General features: G+C 36.8%; 1 protein-coding gene across 1 annotated transcript in view; it reads right to left on the bottom strand.

Annotated features, from left to right (window-relative positions):
• The window catches only part of CDC42BPB (CDC42 binding protein kinase beta), a 106,097-nt gene that overhangs the window by 8,462 nt on the left and 84,819 nt on the right, over positions 1-12,816 (bottom strand). Inside the window, exons 28-34 of the mRNA XM_015815657.1 lie at positions 9,903-10,119; positions 8,876-8,938; positions 4,558-5,154; positions 3,100-3,197; positions 2,904-2,988; positions 2,137-2,257; positions 1,925-2,042 (exon numbers count right to left, since the gene is read on the bottom strand). Coding sequence (XP_015671143.1) covers positions 1,925-2,042; positions 2,137-2,257; positions 2,904-2,988; positions 3,100-3,197; positions 4,558-5,154; positions 8,876-8,938; positions 9,903-10,119 — 1,299 coding nt within the window. The remainder of the gene's footprint in view (positions 1-1,924; positions 2,043-2,136; positions 2,258-2,903; positions 2,989-3,099; positions 3,198-4,557; positions 5,155-8,875; positions 8,939-9,902; positions 10,120-12,816) is intronic.

Raw genomic sequence — 12,816 nt, 5'->3', positions numbered from 1 at the left:
ACAAAGCAAAGCATGTTGCTCAAAGAATCAGTGAGGGGATAAATATAGCCATTCCACCCCAAAAAGCAAGTAAAAAGGTCAGTATTTAAGTCTCAGTTCTTTCCTGTAGCTGGAGACATTTTATAAAAGTTATTAGAAAAATAAGTCTATCTGAATGAACCACATCAAATTATCTTTTGCTTTATAGCTTTATTTCCCCCTTAAAGGCTAATGCATAGCCAAAGATATAACTTATTGCCTTAGTTTGGATTTGGTAATATTCTATTAATTAAGGGGTCTTATTGATTTTGCCAGTGTACTATTACAGTCTGATATTATACAGCATAGGGAACAGAATTTGATTGCAAATTATGCCCTTAGGCTTTCCAAATTATAAAATGGGAACATGATTGCCTTTTACTTTTGCTGCATTTGGCAGCTATGATAGTAAATGCTGGCAGTTTGGTTGCAATGAGACAAATATTGAGTATTATCCAATAAGCTTTTACTTTGCCTCCTGCTACTGGAAGGATGGTTACTCTCTTATCCTAGATGATTAGCCTATTAGAGAAGACGGGATTTAGATTTTGCAGTGACAACCTGCTGTTTGAGCTGCAGAACTCAGGGCGGGAAAGCACAAGCTTATTCACGCAGAGGTTAGCCAGCTGAGAGGTCTAGTGCACACTCTCATCCACTTCAGTTCCTAAAGAGCTGCTCCTACCCTTGCTACAGAAGCAGAGGAGGGGCAGGAAGAGGAGGAAAGCATTGAGGAGGAATGGTCACTCTGGAGAAAGAGATCAGCAGAGACAGGGCTCATGTGATAGACGTGCTCAAAGCCTGTTGGAGATGATATCAGAGCAGAATGTCGGGAAGATGAAGGGGAAGGAAATTCGTTCTGTTATTTTAGACAAAAGAAACAAGAAAAGGAAGGAGGAAAGAAGAGTTATTCAGAAACACTATCATATGCCTGACAATTTACTTCATTTTCCACGTCCTTCTGAGTTCCTGGTAACGGCTCTCAAAACAGTGTTACGGGGCTATTAAGACGTCATTTCCATATACCCACCCCAGAATGAAGGCCAAGGGTTGGGTTTGGATTCTCCCTTCCCTTTTCCTCTTCCTTCAGTCAGACCTATTAACTAATGGGATTCCTTTGTATTTTTCTGATTATTGTCTTGCCTGTGATCGTAGGAGCGTTGGAAAATATGTCAAGAGTAGAAGAGATTTTTGGACTGAAATAGCTAACAAATTATTGTGAAAGGAGTATTTATTTATTTGTTCAATGCACAGGTAGTCCTCAACTTATGACCACAATTAAGCCCAAAATTTCCATTGCTAAGCAAGGCAGTTGTTAATGAAATCCAGCTTTCCCCCCCCCCCCCACTGAATTTGCTTGTCAGAAGATGACTGGGAAGGTTACAGATGGCGATCATATGATTCCAGGACCATGCAACTTCATAAATACATGCCAGTTGCCAAGTGCCTGAAATTTGTCCACATGACCACTGGGATACAGCAATAGTGATGTGAAAAATGGCCATAAATCACTTTTTCCAGTGTCTTAGTAACTTTGAGCGGTCCCTAAACAAATGGCTGTACTTCTATAAGGCTGCCCATTTCAATGTGCGACTTTGGGTAGCAAACTATAAATATAAATTAAAAGCATTAAATTAAAAGTAACAAAAGATTAAAAAAAATAAAACATAAGCAGCTGATAAACAACCCGAATCACTAACACAACCAAGTGTAAAAGATTGCATTACAGCCAACCTCTAAATTCTTTATAGGAACCACCTTAGGCTTGCTTAATGATTTCAATCACCCCTTAGAAAAAAAAACAGTATCCCTGTTTTGACTCCAAAACTCCTGCCAACTAACTTGTCCTTTGGCAAATAAGCTGAGCGAAGGCTTTCCCTAGGAACATGTTTTGTTTTGTTTTCTTTACCAATGGCAGATCCATGAGCACTTGCATTCCATCTCCTGGTCCCATATGAGCCACATGGTTGAAATTGGTGGGGTTGGAAATCATTCTGGATCTGAGCTCAGGGTCTCGGAGCATCTCCCTGAATCAATAAAGGGTATCAAATAGTGATTTTTTTTCAGCCTGGGAAAGATTCCTTTTCCACCCAGGTTATGAGAAAAATACCCAAGGCTTACCGTCTTTGTTGTAATCTTTCTTCCTCGGGAACTTTAAAGACGAATCGTCTTTTGCTTCTAGTACGAAGCATTTGCTTTTTGCTGTTGTCAGATGTTTCTGGCACACTAAGAGCAGCTCCTCCTGTAAAACATAAAATGCAATTACATAGCTAGATACAATCTCCTACAGGCTGCTCCCCCGATTTTCATCTCTAGGTCTGCAAAGCCCCATTTACACATAAATCACAGATTGCTTTCTAGAACTGTCACTTGACTGCAAGGTGTGCATACTTCAGTTTTAGTAATGTTTTATATAAAGGCCTGTGCGAATAAGGGACTTAATTCAGTCTTTTAACAGAAAAGTTTCTACTCCTCAGTTTCTGATACCTTCAGGTAGGGCTGGGAAGTGTCTCCATCATATGCCACCAATCATGACAATACTAGTCTAACTGACCCATAGCCTTATTTGGTTATGCATGAGGAAGATCTCCCCATTCAACCATCTCCTTTTAGCTGATTAAGTCAATACAAATATATATTATTAAAATAAATTGTACAATTAAATACAAGTAAAATAAATTAGTGTTTGTTACAAAACTTCAATTGATGCCTCATTGAAGCACTAAAAAAATGAGTAAATCCTACCACCTACTGAAATAAAGGCCACTTTAAGTCTTTTTCTTGTCATGCGATGTTCAAGTCATAATAAAAACTAAAATATAAATATACAACATACTAAATTAAAATGAGACTCCCCAAACTCACTGGGCATATGCCCCTCTACCAACCTGAAAACTTGTTCTTGAAATAAATTAGCCGAGGAGGTTCACAACTAAGGAGATTCAATGTGCCATTAACATTTAGAGGTCGGATCTGTTATCAAGGCAAAGTGAGAGAAGCTTTTTAGAACAGGCCTTCAGTACAATGCAATGAAGTTTTCAGAAAATTATAAAGCATATTTTACTCTACACTCGAGATACTAACCTTTCTTAAACCGATAGTTTGAACCCATTCCATATCGTTAACATCAAAAACATCAACCCCATATTCACTGTACACGGTTAAATAGGATGGATTACAACCTGGAGAGAAAAAACAAAATCTCTTATGGCTCCATATATTTGAAATAAAACTGAGCAACTCAGTGTTTACTGTTGCTGTTTCTCAAGCTGATTAATATTGGGAGAGTGGCATCTTATGCAAAATTTTCATGAGCATGGAAAATCCTTGCTGGAACTATTCCACTTTTGACTGCAGGTGGGCACTTTTGAAAGAGACAGATAAAGCCAAAATTCTGTCCCAATAGCTAGCATTTTATAAAGAAGAAATATTACCTTTACATAATTACTTAATTTGTATCCTACCTTCATGTTTAATCAAATATTCAAACATTCACATTCAAACATTCATTTTGAATACACAACGGGGGGGGGGGATAAATAGGTCTAATGAATAATGGTGTTTACTTACTTTGTTTTCAAAAGGTTTTACATAATAAACTTCTGCCTGATATTCAACGACTCTGGGCAACTAGTTATGCTCATTAAAAAAAAGCAGTTCCCCTGACCATACAATTATCTCACACTTCTATCTGCTACTCAGAGGAAAACCTGTTCTAAACACAGAACTGCCCCTAGATAGCATTTTTGACAGCACATTAACTGAAGCATTTCCCATTCAGTGATTGGATTTCAGTTTACCAGCAAGAGCCTTTCAGTTTAATAAAAGGATGGCAATTCCTTTTGAACATCATGTAAAATCACCTTTCCCTTATTTTGTAACAGTAGATTTCATATATATCTTTAAGGAAATCTCTTGCAATGAATTCATATATTCTGGCCGAGATGAAAGGCAGTCATTTTAATTCGAGTATTCAAGTATTCGCAGGCATTATTAATATTATCTCCAATTTTGATGGAGGGCAAGCAAAATAGCAAGAAAGAGTTAAAAGCAACCCGAGATGACATCAAGCATCAGCAGACAAACCACAGAGTAGCATTTAAGATCCCTACCACACAAAAAAGAGGATTAGGGAAGAGGGAACTCCTTTGCACCAACCAAACCAGGATCACAAATTCATATAGTACAGTGAGTAATAAAAGTAAGGTAACTTTCTGTCTATATTACTAAAAGTAAAGTTGTGGGAGGAACCTGCCTTTTCTTAGGACCTGGAGTGACTGATTTCACACTAAGACTAGGCTCATATGCCACACCAAGCAATACATAGACCATAGAGCAAAGCATGGCTTATACTAGTGGAAGGCAACAAGAAAAATGGTTCCATAATTGTTAAATAGTTTCTTTTGCAAAATCTGAAAGCAAGTCTAGAGAACATGTACATTAGGCAGAATGCTGAGTCAAATCGGCTATTGTGCCTATCAGCTGTTCACAAATTGAAAGTGAAGCAATCAAAGATACAGAAACAGAAAAACATATACATACTACACGCAACTGGAGTCGCAGGCCACATTAGTTCCTGCATACGTGATCTTCGACCTTGAGCATCAACGTATACTCCCAATAGGGTGAAGCAAAGTAGGTATTCCTCACTGCTGAGCTCCACAGCACAAAGGGTATCAAATGACTGTTGTGAGAGGAATGCAAGTGAAGAATCAGTGGAATTTATCAGGCTTATAGACTGTCCATCTCCTTGGATGTTCAACAGAGAGAAACCGGATGGGTAGCCAACACAAAGCCTGTCTTTGAATACAGCCATCCATTGTACATGACCAGGAGCTTGGATTTCACTGAACTTTTTATGGAAAGGTTTAGTTCTGTGAATCTCGTAGCAGAGAATCTGTCGCTTAACTGCCACAAATAAACTCGGTAAGGAGCTCTTCTTCAGCATTCCAGTTGTAATGAACTGGCAGCCTTTTGTTTCAGGAAGTTTGACATCAAAGCTGCTTTCAGATCCATCCAGGGAAGACCAAGGATACAAGTGAACATGACGATTCCGACCACAAATAAGAATAATAATTTTCTCTTTGGGAACAAGTTCTATCTGGTAGACCTTCTTGCAATCAGCAGCTCGAACAATCACTATGGAAAATAACACATACACGTAAGAGAGTATATATGTTAACAATGTAATTGTTTAAGATATATGTAATCTTTCACTATACCAAAAACATAGTTTTACCAACTCAAATCTCATTATGAATTTTTAAAACTTGCATCAAAACAGCAATAAATAAATAACAAAGGCACACTGTTTTATCATGGCAAGAGCAAAATGTTTCATTTTAAACACATGTAGAGAGCTGCAAGTTTATCCTGAAAATGAAAATCTAAGCAATTATGGATCATTTCCTGAAAAAAAAGACCCATGACACAAATTCTGACTTCCCAATCATTTTATCAATAGGCACCTTCACAGTGCCCAGGAGAGGGCAGGAAAAATACCAGGAAAAGATAACAATTATTATTCATACAGAATTTCAAAACAGTACAAATAAAATCAAAAGTAAAATGCACATAGACAAGCAAAAATATGAGGAGTAATTGTGAATGTTCAGAAAAAGATAGCTCTTAAGATATGCCCTGAACACATTTTTCTGTCTTTTGCTCCTTCTCTGTTATGGAGAAGGTTCCAGAATGTGAATAATTTGTACAGAAAAGGCCCTCTTTATTAGAAAGCTTAATTTCCCTATAGAATCAGAAGATTCTGAGTGCCAATAGCTGGGGTTATGCATGGGTAGTCAGGTATTTAAACACTGAAAAGTCAAGCAAAACCCCTTTGAATTAGGCTCAGAAACCAAATGGCTTCTGCTGCAAGTACCTTAGGATAAGTATTTTTAAAATATACTGTCAAAAGTCTGGCAGTTATATTAGCTAAAGCCTCTGAACTGTCTTCAAAGGTAGTTCTGTAAAAAGATATTACAATAGAAAAGCATGGAAAATGTAAAGCATGCCTATTTGAATAATCTACTTTTCTTTGGTACAGAGAAAACATGATATAATTTATATTTAACTATCAATAATTCTCTGGAAATTATGATTCAAAGGATTACAACATTACTTCTTTTGGCACTGTGCAAAATGTGCCTAGGTATAGCCTTGATATGAAACCTATACCATACATAATTGTTAACCACACATACTTGCAGAACGCAATGGACCAAAAGTCTCAAGAAAAATAGATTCTCATATCTGCTTCTGGCCTGTAAGCTCAAGAGAGCCCCTTCTCTAGAAATTAGTTCACAAATCATAGAAGATTTTTCCCATGTTTAGCATAATAAATACAAACATAGGAACAGAAATATTGCTCTGAAAATCAGAAATCAATTTTTGATAACGAAGAATAAAAACAAAAAAAATTAGCTGAAGGTTAAAATTATTTCAATTATCCAAATATATTGCATCCAAGTTACAGAGTAGCAAACCTTATTGTTAATATTTGAAGTCCTTCCGAATGTCATAATTATTCTGCAGTATTAGCTTCTGAGGTACGTGAAACTGGATGATACAGTAGCAGGATTTCTGCACTGTAGTGCTTGGACATGCATTACAAAAAACTCCAGAGTATCCAAGAAAAACTGTTTTAAATGAATAGTCCCAGAAGGCCAAAGAAGAAATCTGCTATTAGGCAAGTGATGTAAATACAAACAAGATAGAGAAAGCCTGCAAAACACAGCTTCTGGAATTTTTTCTAACCCCTCAATAATAGCTCCACTCACGTGACTAGCAGGAAAGAGAAAAGGGGCTTAAGAATGAAGCAATTGACATAATTCTTTTCCAACATTCTTTTGGATTAGAAAGAATAAAAATGAATGATATTTCCTATTTACTTTCACATACTGTCTTGCAAATTAATATTACTGTGAATCTGCCTGGACTGAGGATTTAGAGCTGTACAACACAAATATATATATGAATTCTTTTTCAATTCTCTTTAGGCAATTCTCTTTGCCTTCTTTAATACAGAGGAAATTGCCCAAATGCTAATAAAATAGGTTTCATGACATGACAAATATGTTTTGATCAGCAGACAGAATAACAGGAAATGGAGATGTACTTTGTTCTGGATGATTTTGTACTAATTAGTTTGCCAGATTGCAAAAACAAACAAACAAAAAAAAACTAACGAGGGATGGGAGACCACATCAGAAACCCATAGCTTTAGGCTAGTTTGAAAAGTTGAAAAGGGCAATAACAAACTATTTCTTTACTGTTGCCAAGTGGGAAAAAAACAATTAGCATATCCATCAGGAGCCAAGTTCAACTTGATGGAGAGAGTTTTTATAGTTTTGGAATGCTTCCCTTGGTCAAATGGCTAGCTTTCTTACTTTTCCTTTTCTAGCTTTAGTTAGTGTGCACACTATCCTACTTTCCAGATAAAACAGAGTTGATTTTGCTCCCACAACTCCTAATTAAATCCAGACCAGATTAGCCCAATGTGCCAAAAATCACAGGCTTTTGGAAAGCAGTCAGAAAGTTCTGATGTTCACAGAATACATAGCTAAATTAATTTCTGGAACAAAAAAGCTATTTATCATCTCAATTTTGGTCTATCTTCACCCTCTTCCAGTTCATTTCCAAAACTAACATACTGTACACACACACACACACACACACACACACACACAACCATCAAACTACTCCCATTCAGGATAAGCTAAACATTATGCAAGTGAAGAGGAGGAATAATAGCAAAATAAGTAAAGACATGAAATAAGAAAATGAGTAGAAAATATATATACATATATTTTATACAAACATAATTTATTGTATATCTCCACATCTTTCTAACAACCAAAACCAGTGTTTCTCAACATTACCTGTGGTAAGATGGGTGGCCAATGTGTGTGTGTGTGTGTGTGTGTGTGTGTGTGTGTAATCAGCAACTTTAAAATATGCAGACTTCAGGTTCTAGAATTCCCCAGCCAGCAAAGTAGTTGAAGTCCATGTATGGATTGTATGTCCATGTATATTGCCTCTTTCAGTTTCTTAAAGTTGCTTCTATCCTTGCTTTTATCATAACAGCACATTCCTGGTTTTTAAACTTGTAACCTCTTTTTGAGGATCTCATCCATTTCCTCTTACTGTAACCTCTTTGGTTTTTCCTTTTCCTTCATCCCATTCACTTTCTCTTCATACAATTGTTTGCAATTCGATTCCTATTCATTCTTTCTGTATCACCAAACTATCTCAGCAAAGTTATTTTATATTCATCGGTTCTGGTGCCACTTTGTGACCATGCTCTAAAATTGTGTGGGTTTTTTCTGCAGCTGAGCTTATGGAAAGTAGAATGGGATGGAGGGGGGGTCAAGAGAGGAAGAAAAGAATGTATGATTATATGTATAAAGATAAAAGACTAAATTTGAATAACTATTCATTCTAGATTACCTAAAACTCCCACAGTATCCCAAAGGGTACTACTGTGATGAATTTTATTATGTCAAAAGACAAATCACCCAGAGATGCAGCCTAGTGGCCTGGTTCTTTTTTTCCAAGCAAGGTACAAAAGTAGCTTATCAGTTAATTGTGGATTAGGAGAGAACAAAACCAGATTAGCCTTTATGAATATGCATTTGATGTCAAATGAACAACTGCCTTTTGTGAAAGGTAAGAGCTCTGCCAGTCAAAATGTCCCATAAAAATGACCATTAAACAGTTCATTAAATAAGCCAATATTCTGAGTTTTGAACTTTTGTCAGAGAAGCAAATTCTACATAAGGGAATACTGCAAATAATCAAGAATTAACTGATAGAGCTCATCCCTCAGCATGTAACTGCTAAATGCAATCAAAAAATTACTTACCATCACGGGTGACTTCTATGACATAGAGTCCTTCATCTGAACCAATTGCTATTCTATCTCGATCTAATGGTGACAAGGTAAGAAAAATAATTATTAATATAAATATTCATTCTAACCCTGGTTTAACAGAAAGCGTCCATTTGACAAACTGAATATGTTAGAAGAAACATATGCTAAAAGAACTGTATTGGATACTGTTTTGCGGTATCAAATATCAGACCTCAATAATAATGTAATTAAATCCATGTCTAACCAAATGAAAAGTCCACAGAATTTAGTAAAGCTTGCTCATAGGAAAATAGGTATAGCAATGCAAACTATATGGTATGGGCCTCAGATTATTTAAAAGAGAACTCTGGAGGAAACTATGCTCCAAGATTTTTCTATTTTGGAGCTTAAATTGTTAGAGATGAAGGGGAAGATTTTTCAGTAAATGTTGCTCTCATGATCTTCATAATCAAGACTGTAGTACTGGGTTAATCCCATCCATCTCATCCCATCTCCTGAAATGAGGAAAAATAGTTCTATTCCAGAAGATTTAAGGAAAGTGAGATATTTTTAAATAGTTGGGTAGCAGTATGCTTTACCATTTCAAACTGTTGTTAATATTCTGCTCTTTTATTACTCTAACATTGTTATATATGGTGCTAATATAATCCATTTGGTACTTGCAGTTAGCAACTGTCCATAAGACAGAAGCAAGGAAGTAACAGGCAGGCAAACAAATGATGACTTCAAATGAAAAGGAAATATAAAATTTGTTAATGTACTTAACAATTTTATGTTAACACAATAAGCAATTCGACCAAAACTGAGTCAATGCATCTAAGCATTGCTGACATCTGCTTCAAGCAGTGATAAACATACACTGATTCGTTTTATAAGTCAATCACTCAATTTTATGCAACTAATTTTTCCTGTCAGGAGATAAAAATAAGAAATAATATATTTAAAGATGGCAATGTATCAGTCTCAATTACAGATGTAATGTTACACATCCAAAGTGTCTTGTTATATTCCAACATACCTATAATAGCAGCAGCTAGGCTGGTTTTAATGAGAGGCAGTGTACTGTCATAGGCTTCCTGTGGAATATGTATAACTTGATTTCTGAGTTTATTTTTGTGCAGAATAGATTGCAGTCCCTCTAGAATTCCAACCCACTTTCGCTTCTCATTCTCATTTTCTGTTAGGATCAGCAGAGAGCACGTCTTTGAAGGAGAGCCTAAGAGAGAAGCCGTCACCTTGAGAACAAGAAGATAGAGAATGAAAATAATTGCATTAAATTGGCCCACGTGAGAAATGCCTCAACTAAAGCAAGGTGACAAAATGGAAATGTAGGCTAGATTCAGACAAAGTGTTTTTTCAAAATGGCCTGCTCCAGACTGAGCCTTCTGTAGGCAGCATGAATAAATGCAGTGATAAAAGAGAGAAGGGATAATGACACTCTGATTTCTTAGAAGCCATCTACTGTGCAGATATTGGCATAGGAAGGATTTGTTTTACCTTCAGTGTTTCCCCCAACCTCAACCAACTTGGAAGTATAGCAAATCATTTTCATTCTTATCCCTGATTTTAGGCCTAAGACTGTGAATCAGAAGAGAGATTGTAAAGTTCATGTTCTTGGGGGGGGGGGGGTGATTAGATGATATATCTCCCAATCTTTTGCATTAGGCAAGCTGGTTGGGAATAATGGGACTTGAAATAGCATGCAAGACACCACATTGTGTCTGAATTTAATTTCAATGAATTCATTTCTAGTTTATATTTAATTCATTACCAATGCAAATTTACAATGCTGGCAAACCTCGTTTACTCTTGTTTTGTAGAGCAGGGGTTCCTAACCCCTGGTCCATGGACCAGCACTGGGCCACAGCATGCCAGCAACCGGTCCACACAAACACGCAAAGCCTCATCCGTGGGATGCAGGCAGCACACAAAACCACGCACCCTCTGATCTTCTGAAAAACCTCTCTTCACGGAACTGGTCCATGGTGCCCCAAAGGTTGGGGGCCTCTTTTGTAGAGTATGCCAGAAATATTGCTACAAACAGTGATACAGTGACAATCACATATTGTCTTTACTCATGTGATTAATCAGAAATTCTTGCTTCATTTTCATCTCACAGAGCCCTCTCAAAAACATTGTGCATAAAATTCGTGCAGGCATAGAGTTAAGCAAGCTTTGGATGCTTACTTTCTTTCCAATTAAGTTCCTTTCTAATTCATTCCGATTAAGTTAGAACTTCCAGTCCTTTGGCAAACTCAACCTTCTTTATTCTAATTCAGTGAGCAATATATATATATATATACATTTGATATGTTTCATTGCCCATACAAATGATTCCCTCATAGCTTCCTCCCTATGCATTAATAAGATTTGCTGGTGCTCAAAACAAGAGCTTTTGCACTCATTTTGCAATTTATCAGGTTGCTTATAAATGGGTATACTCACTGTGACTCTTTTTAGTAGAAATGGGCCAACAAACAATAAGAAGATTTAAAAAATGTTTTTAAATAGTCCAAACCTGTAAATATGTTTATAAAACTCAATAGAGGAGGCATACTTACAGGGCAAGCCATCAGAATATAAAATGAGAGTAAACCTTACTCGCTACTAGCACTGATGATGTTACCTAGCTTGGTAATGAAATGTCTACAAGAAATCAATCAAGCTCAGAAACCACCAAGGACCCCTCATTTATAAAACTTGTCTGAAATCTGGCAAATGTATATCTACAGTAGTGACATCTATTCTTGCAGGTATAATTCAATTTCGCCTTAAAAATTAAAATGTGGGAGCTCAATGATAGTAAAAAAACCACGAAGGTTCCAGATTCCTAGAATTGACCCAAGTAAAATTAAATTAATTATGAATAGAGTATGTGTTGCACAGAACACATGGTTCTGTCCAAAACATACTCTGTTCATAATGTGCAGAATCTGGTTGCCAGTATACTCTGTAATGTTAACTCAAACATAATAATTACTTCACTTTCTTCAACACTATACAAATTATTTTACTATTTATTTTAACTTTAGATTGAATTCTTGCCCCTAAAACATTTCCATATATGGATGCTCCTAGTTCATTGGTGTATGTATTATGTGTAATAAAGCCTTCCTTATTACTTGGATTCATGGCAGTTGTAAGGTAATGTGGCAATGAAATTACCATCCTGAGACACTTTGATAACCTGGAATTTACCTAAATTAAAAATAAAATAAAATATGACCTACAAGCCAGATAACAAAACCAAAACTTTATTATGTACGCTATCTCCAAAATAAATATTTCACCTTCTTGATTCATCAGACAACCTCTTCACAAGAGAGAAGTAAAAGATACCAAGCTGCAATACACACACACAAACACAAACACACACACAAACGTGTATCATATAATTGCATAAAGTAGCTGAACATGTTTCACCACTGGCTTATCACCCTTTTAGATAGATTCTAAAAAAAAATTAGAAAACAATTAGAATAGAATAAAATCTATTTCTGTGACTAAATTATTATAAAAAGACTGTAAACCCACAATCAGCCTTAGATAGAGAACCATACTTCCCTGAAAATAAGACCCAGTCTTATATATTTTTTTGCCTACAAAAGAGGCAGCAGGTCTTATTTTTGGGGGATGGCTTACCCGCTTACCTAGGACCGCCACAGCCAGGCCTCCCTCTCTCCAACACCTGTCGCACCGCCGCCCAAGTTCTTCTGTGGCTGCTTGCAGCTGCATGCCGCTGCTCGTAGCAGGAGGCAGCGAGGCTCGTTGCAACGATCATGCCGCTAGGAAGCCGCAAGGCTCATCGTGCCTGCTCGTAATCGGCGCAATGAGGCCATGCAGTATCTTGCAGCGAGCAGCAACAGCGGTGCAACAAGCCTCACAGCTTTTAGCTGTGAGCGGCGGCAGCGGCGTTATCAGCACGAGCCTCG

This window comes from Protobothrops mucrosquamatus, unplaced genomic scaffold (genome assembly GCF_001527695.2).
Source record: "Protobothrops mucrosquamatus isolate PMUCROS unplaced genomic scaffold, P.Mucros_1.0 scaffold359, whole genome shotgun sequence".
In the NCBI taxonomy this organism is placed as follows: Eukaryota; Metazoa; Chordata; class Lepidosauria; order Squamata; family Viperidae; genus Protobothrops; species Protobothrops mucrosquamatus.
The sequence above is the reverse complement of the archived record's forward strand: the minus strand, read 5'-3'. Positions and strand labels throughout refer to the sequence as shown.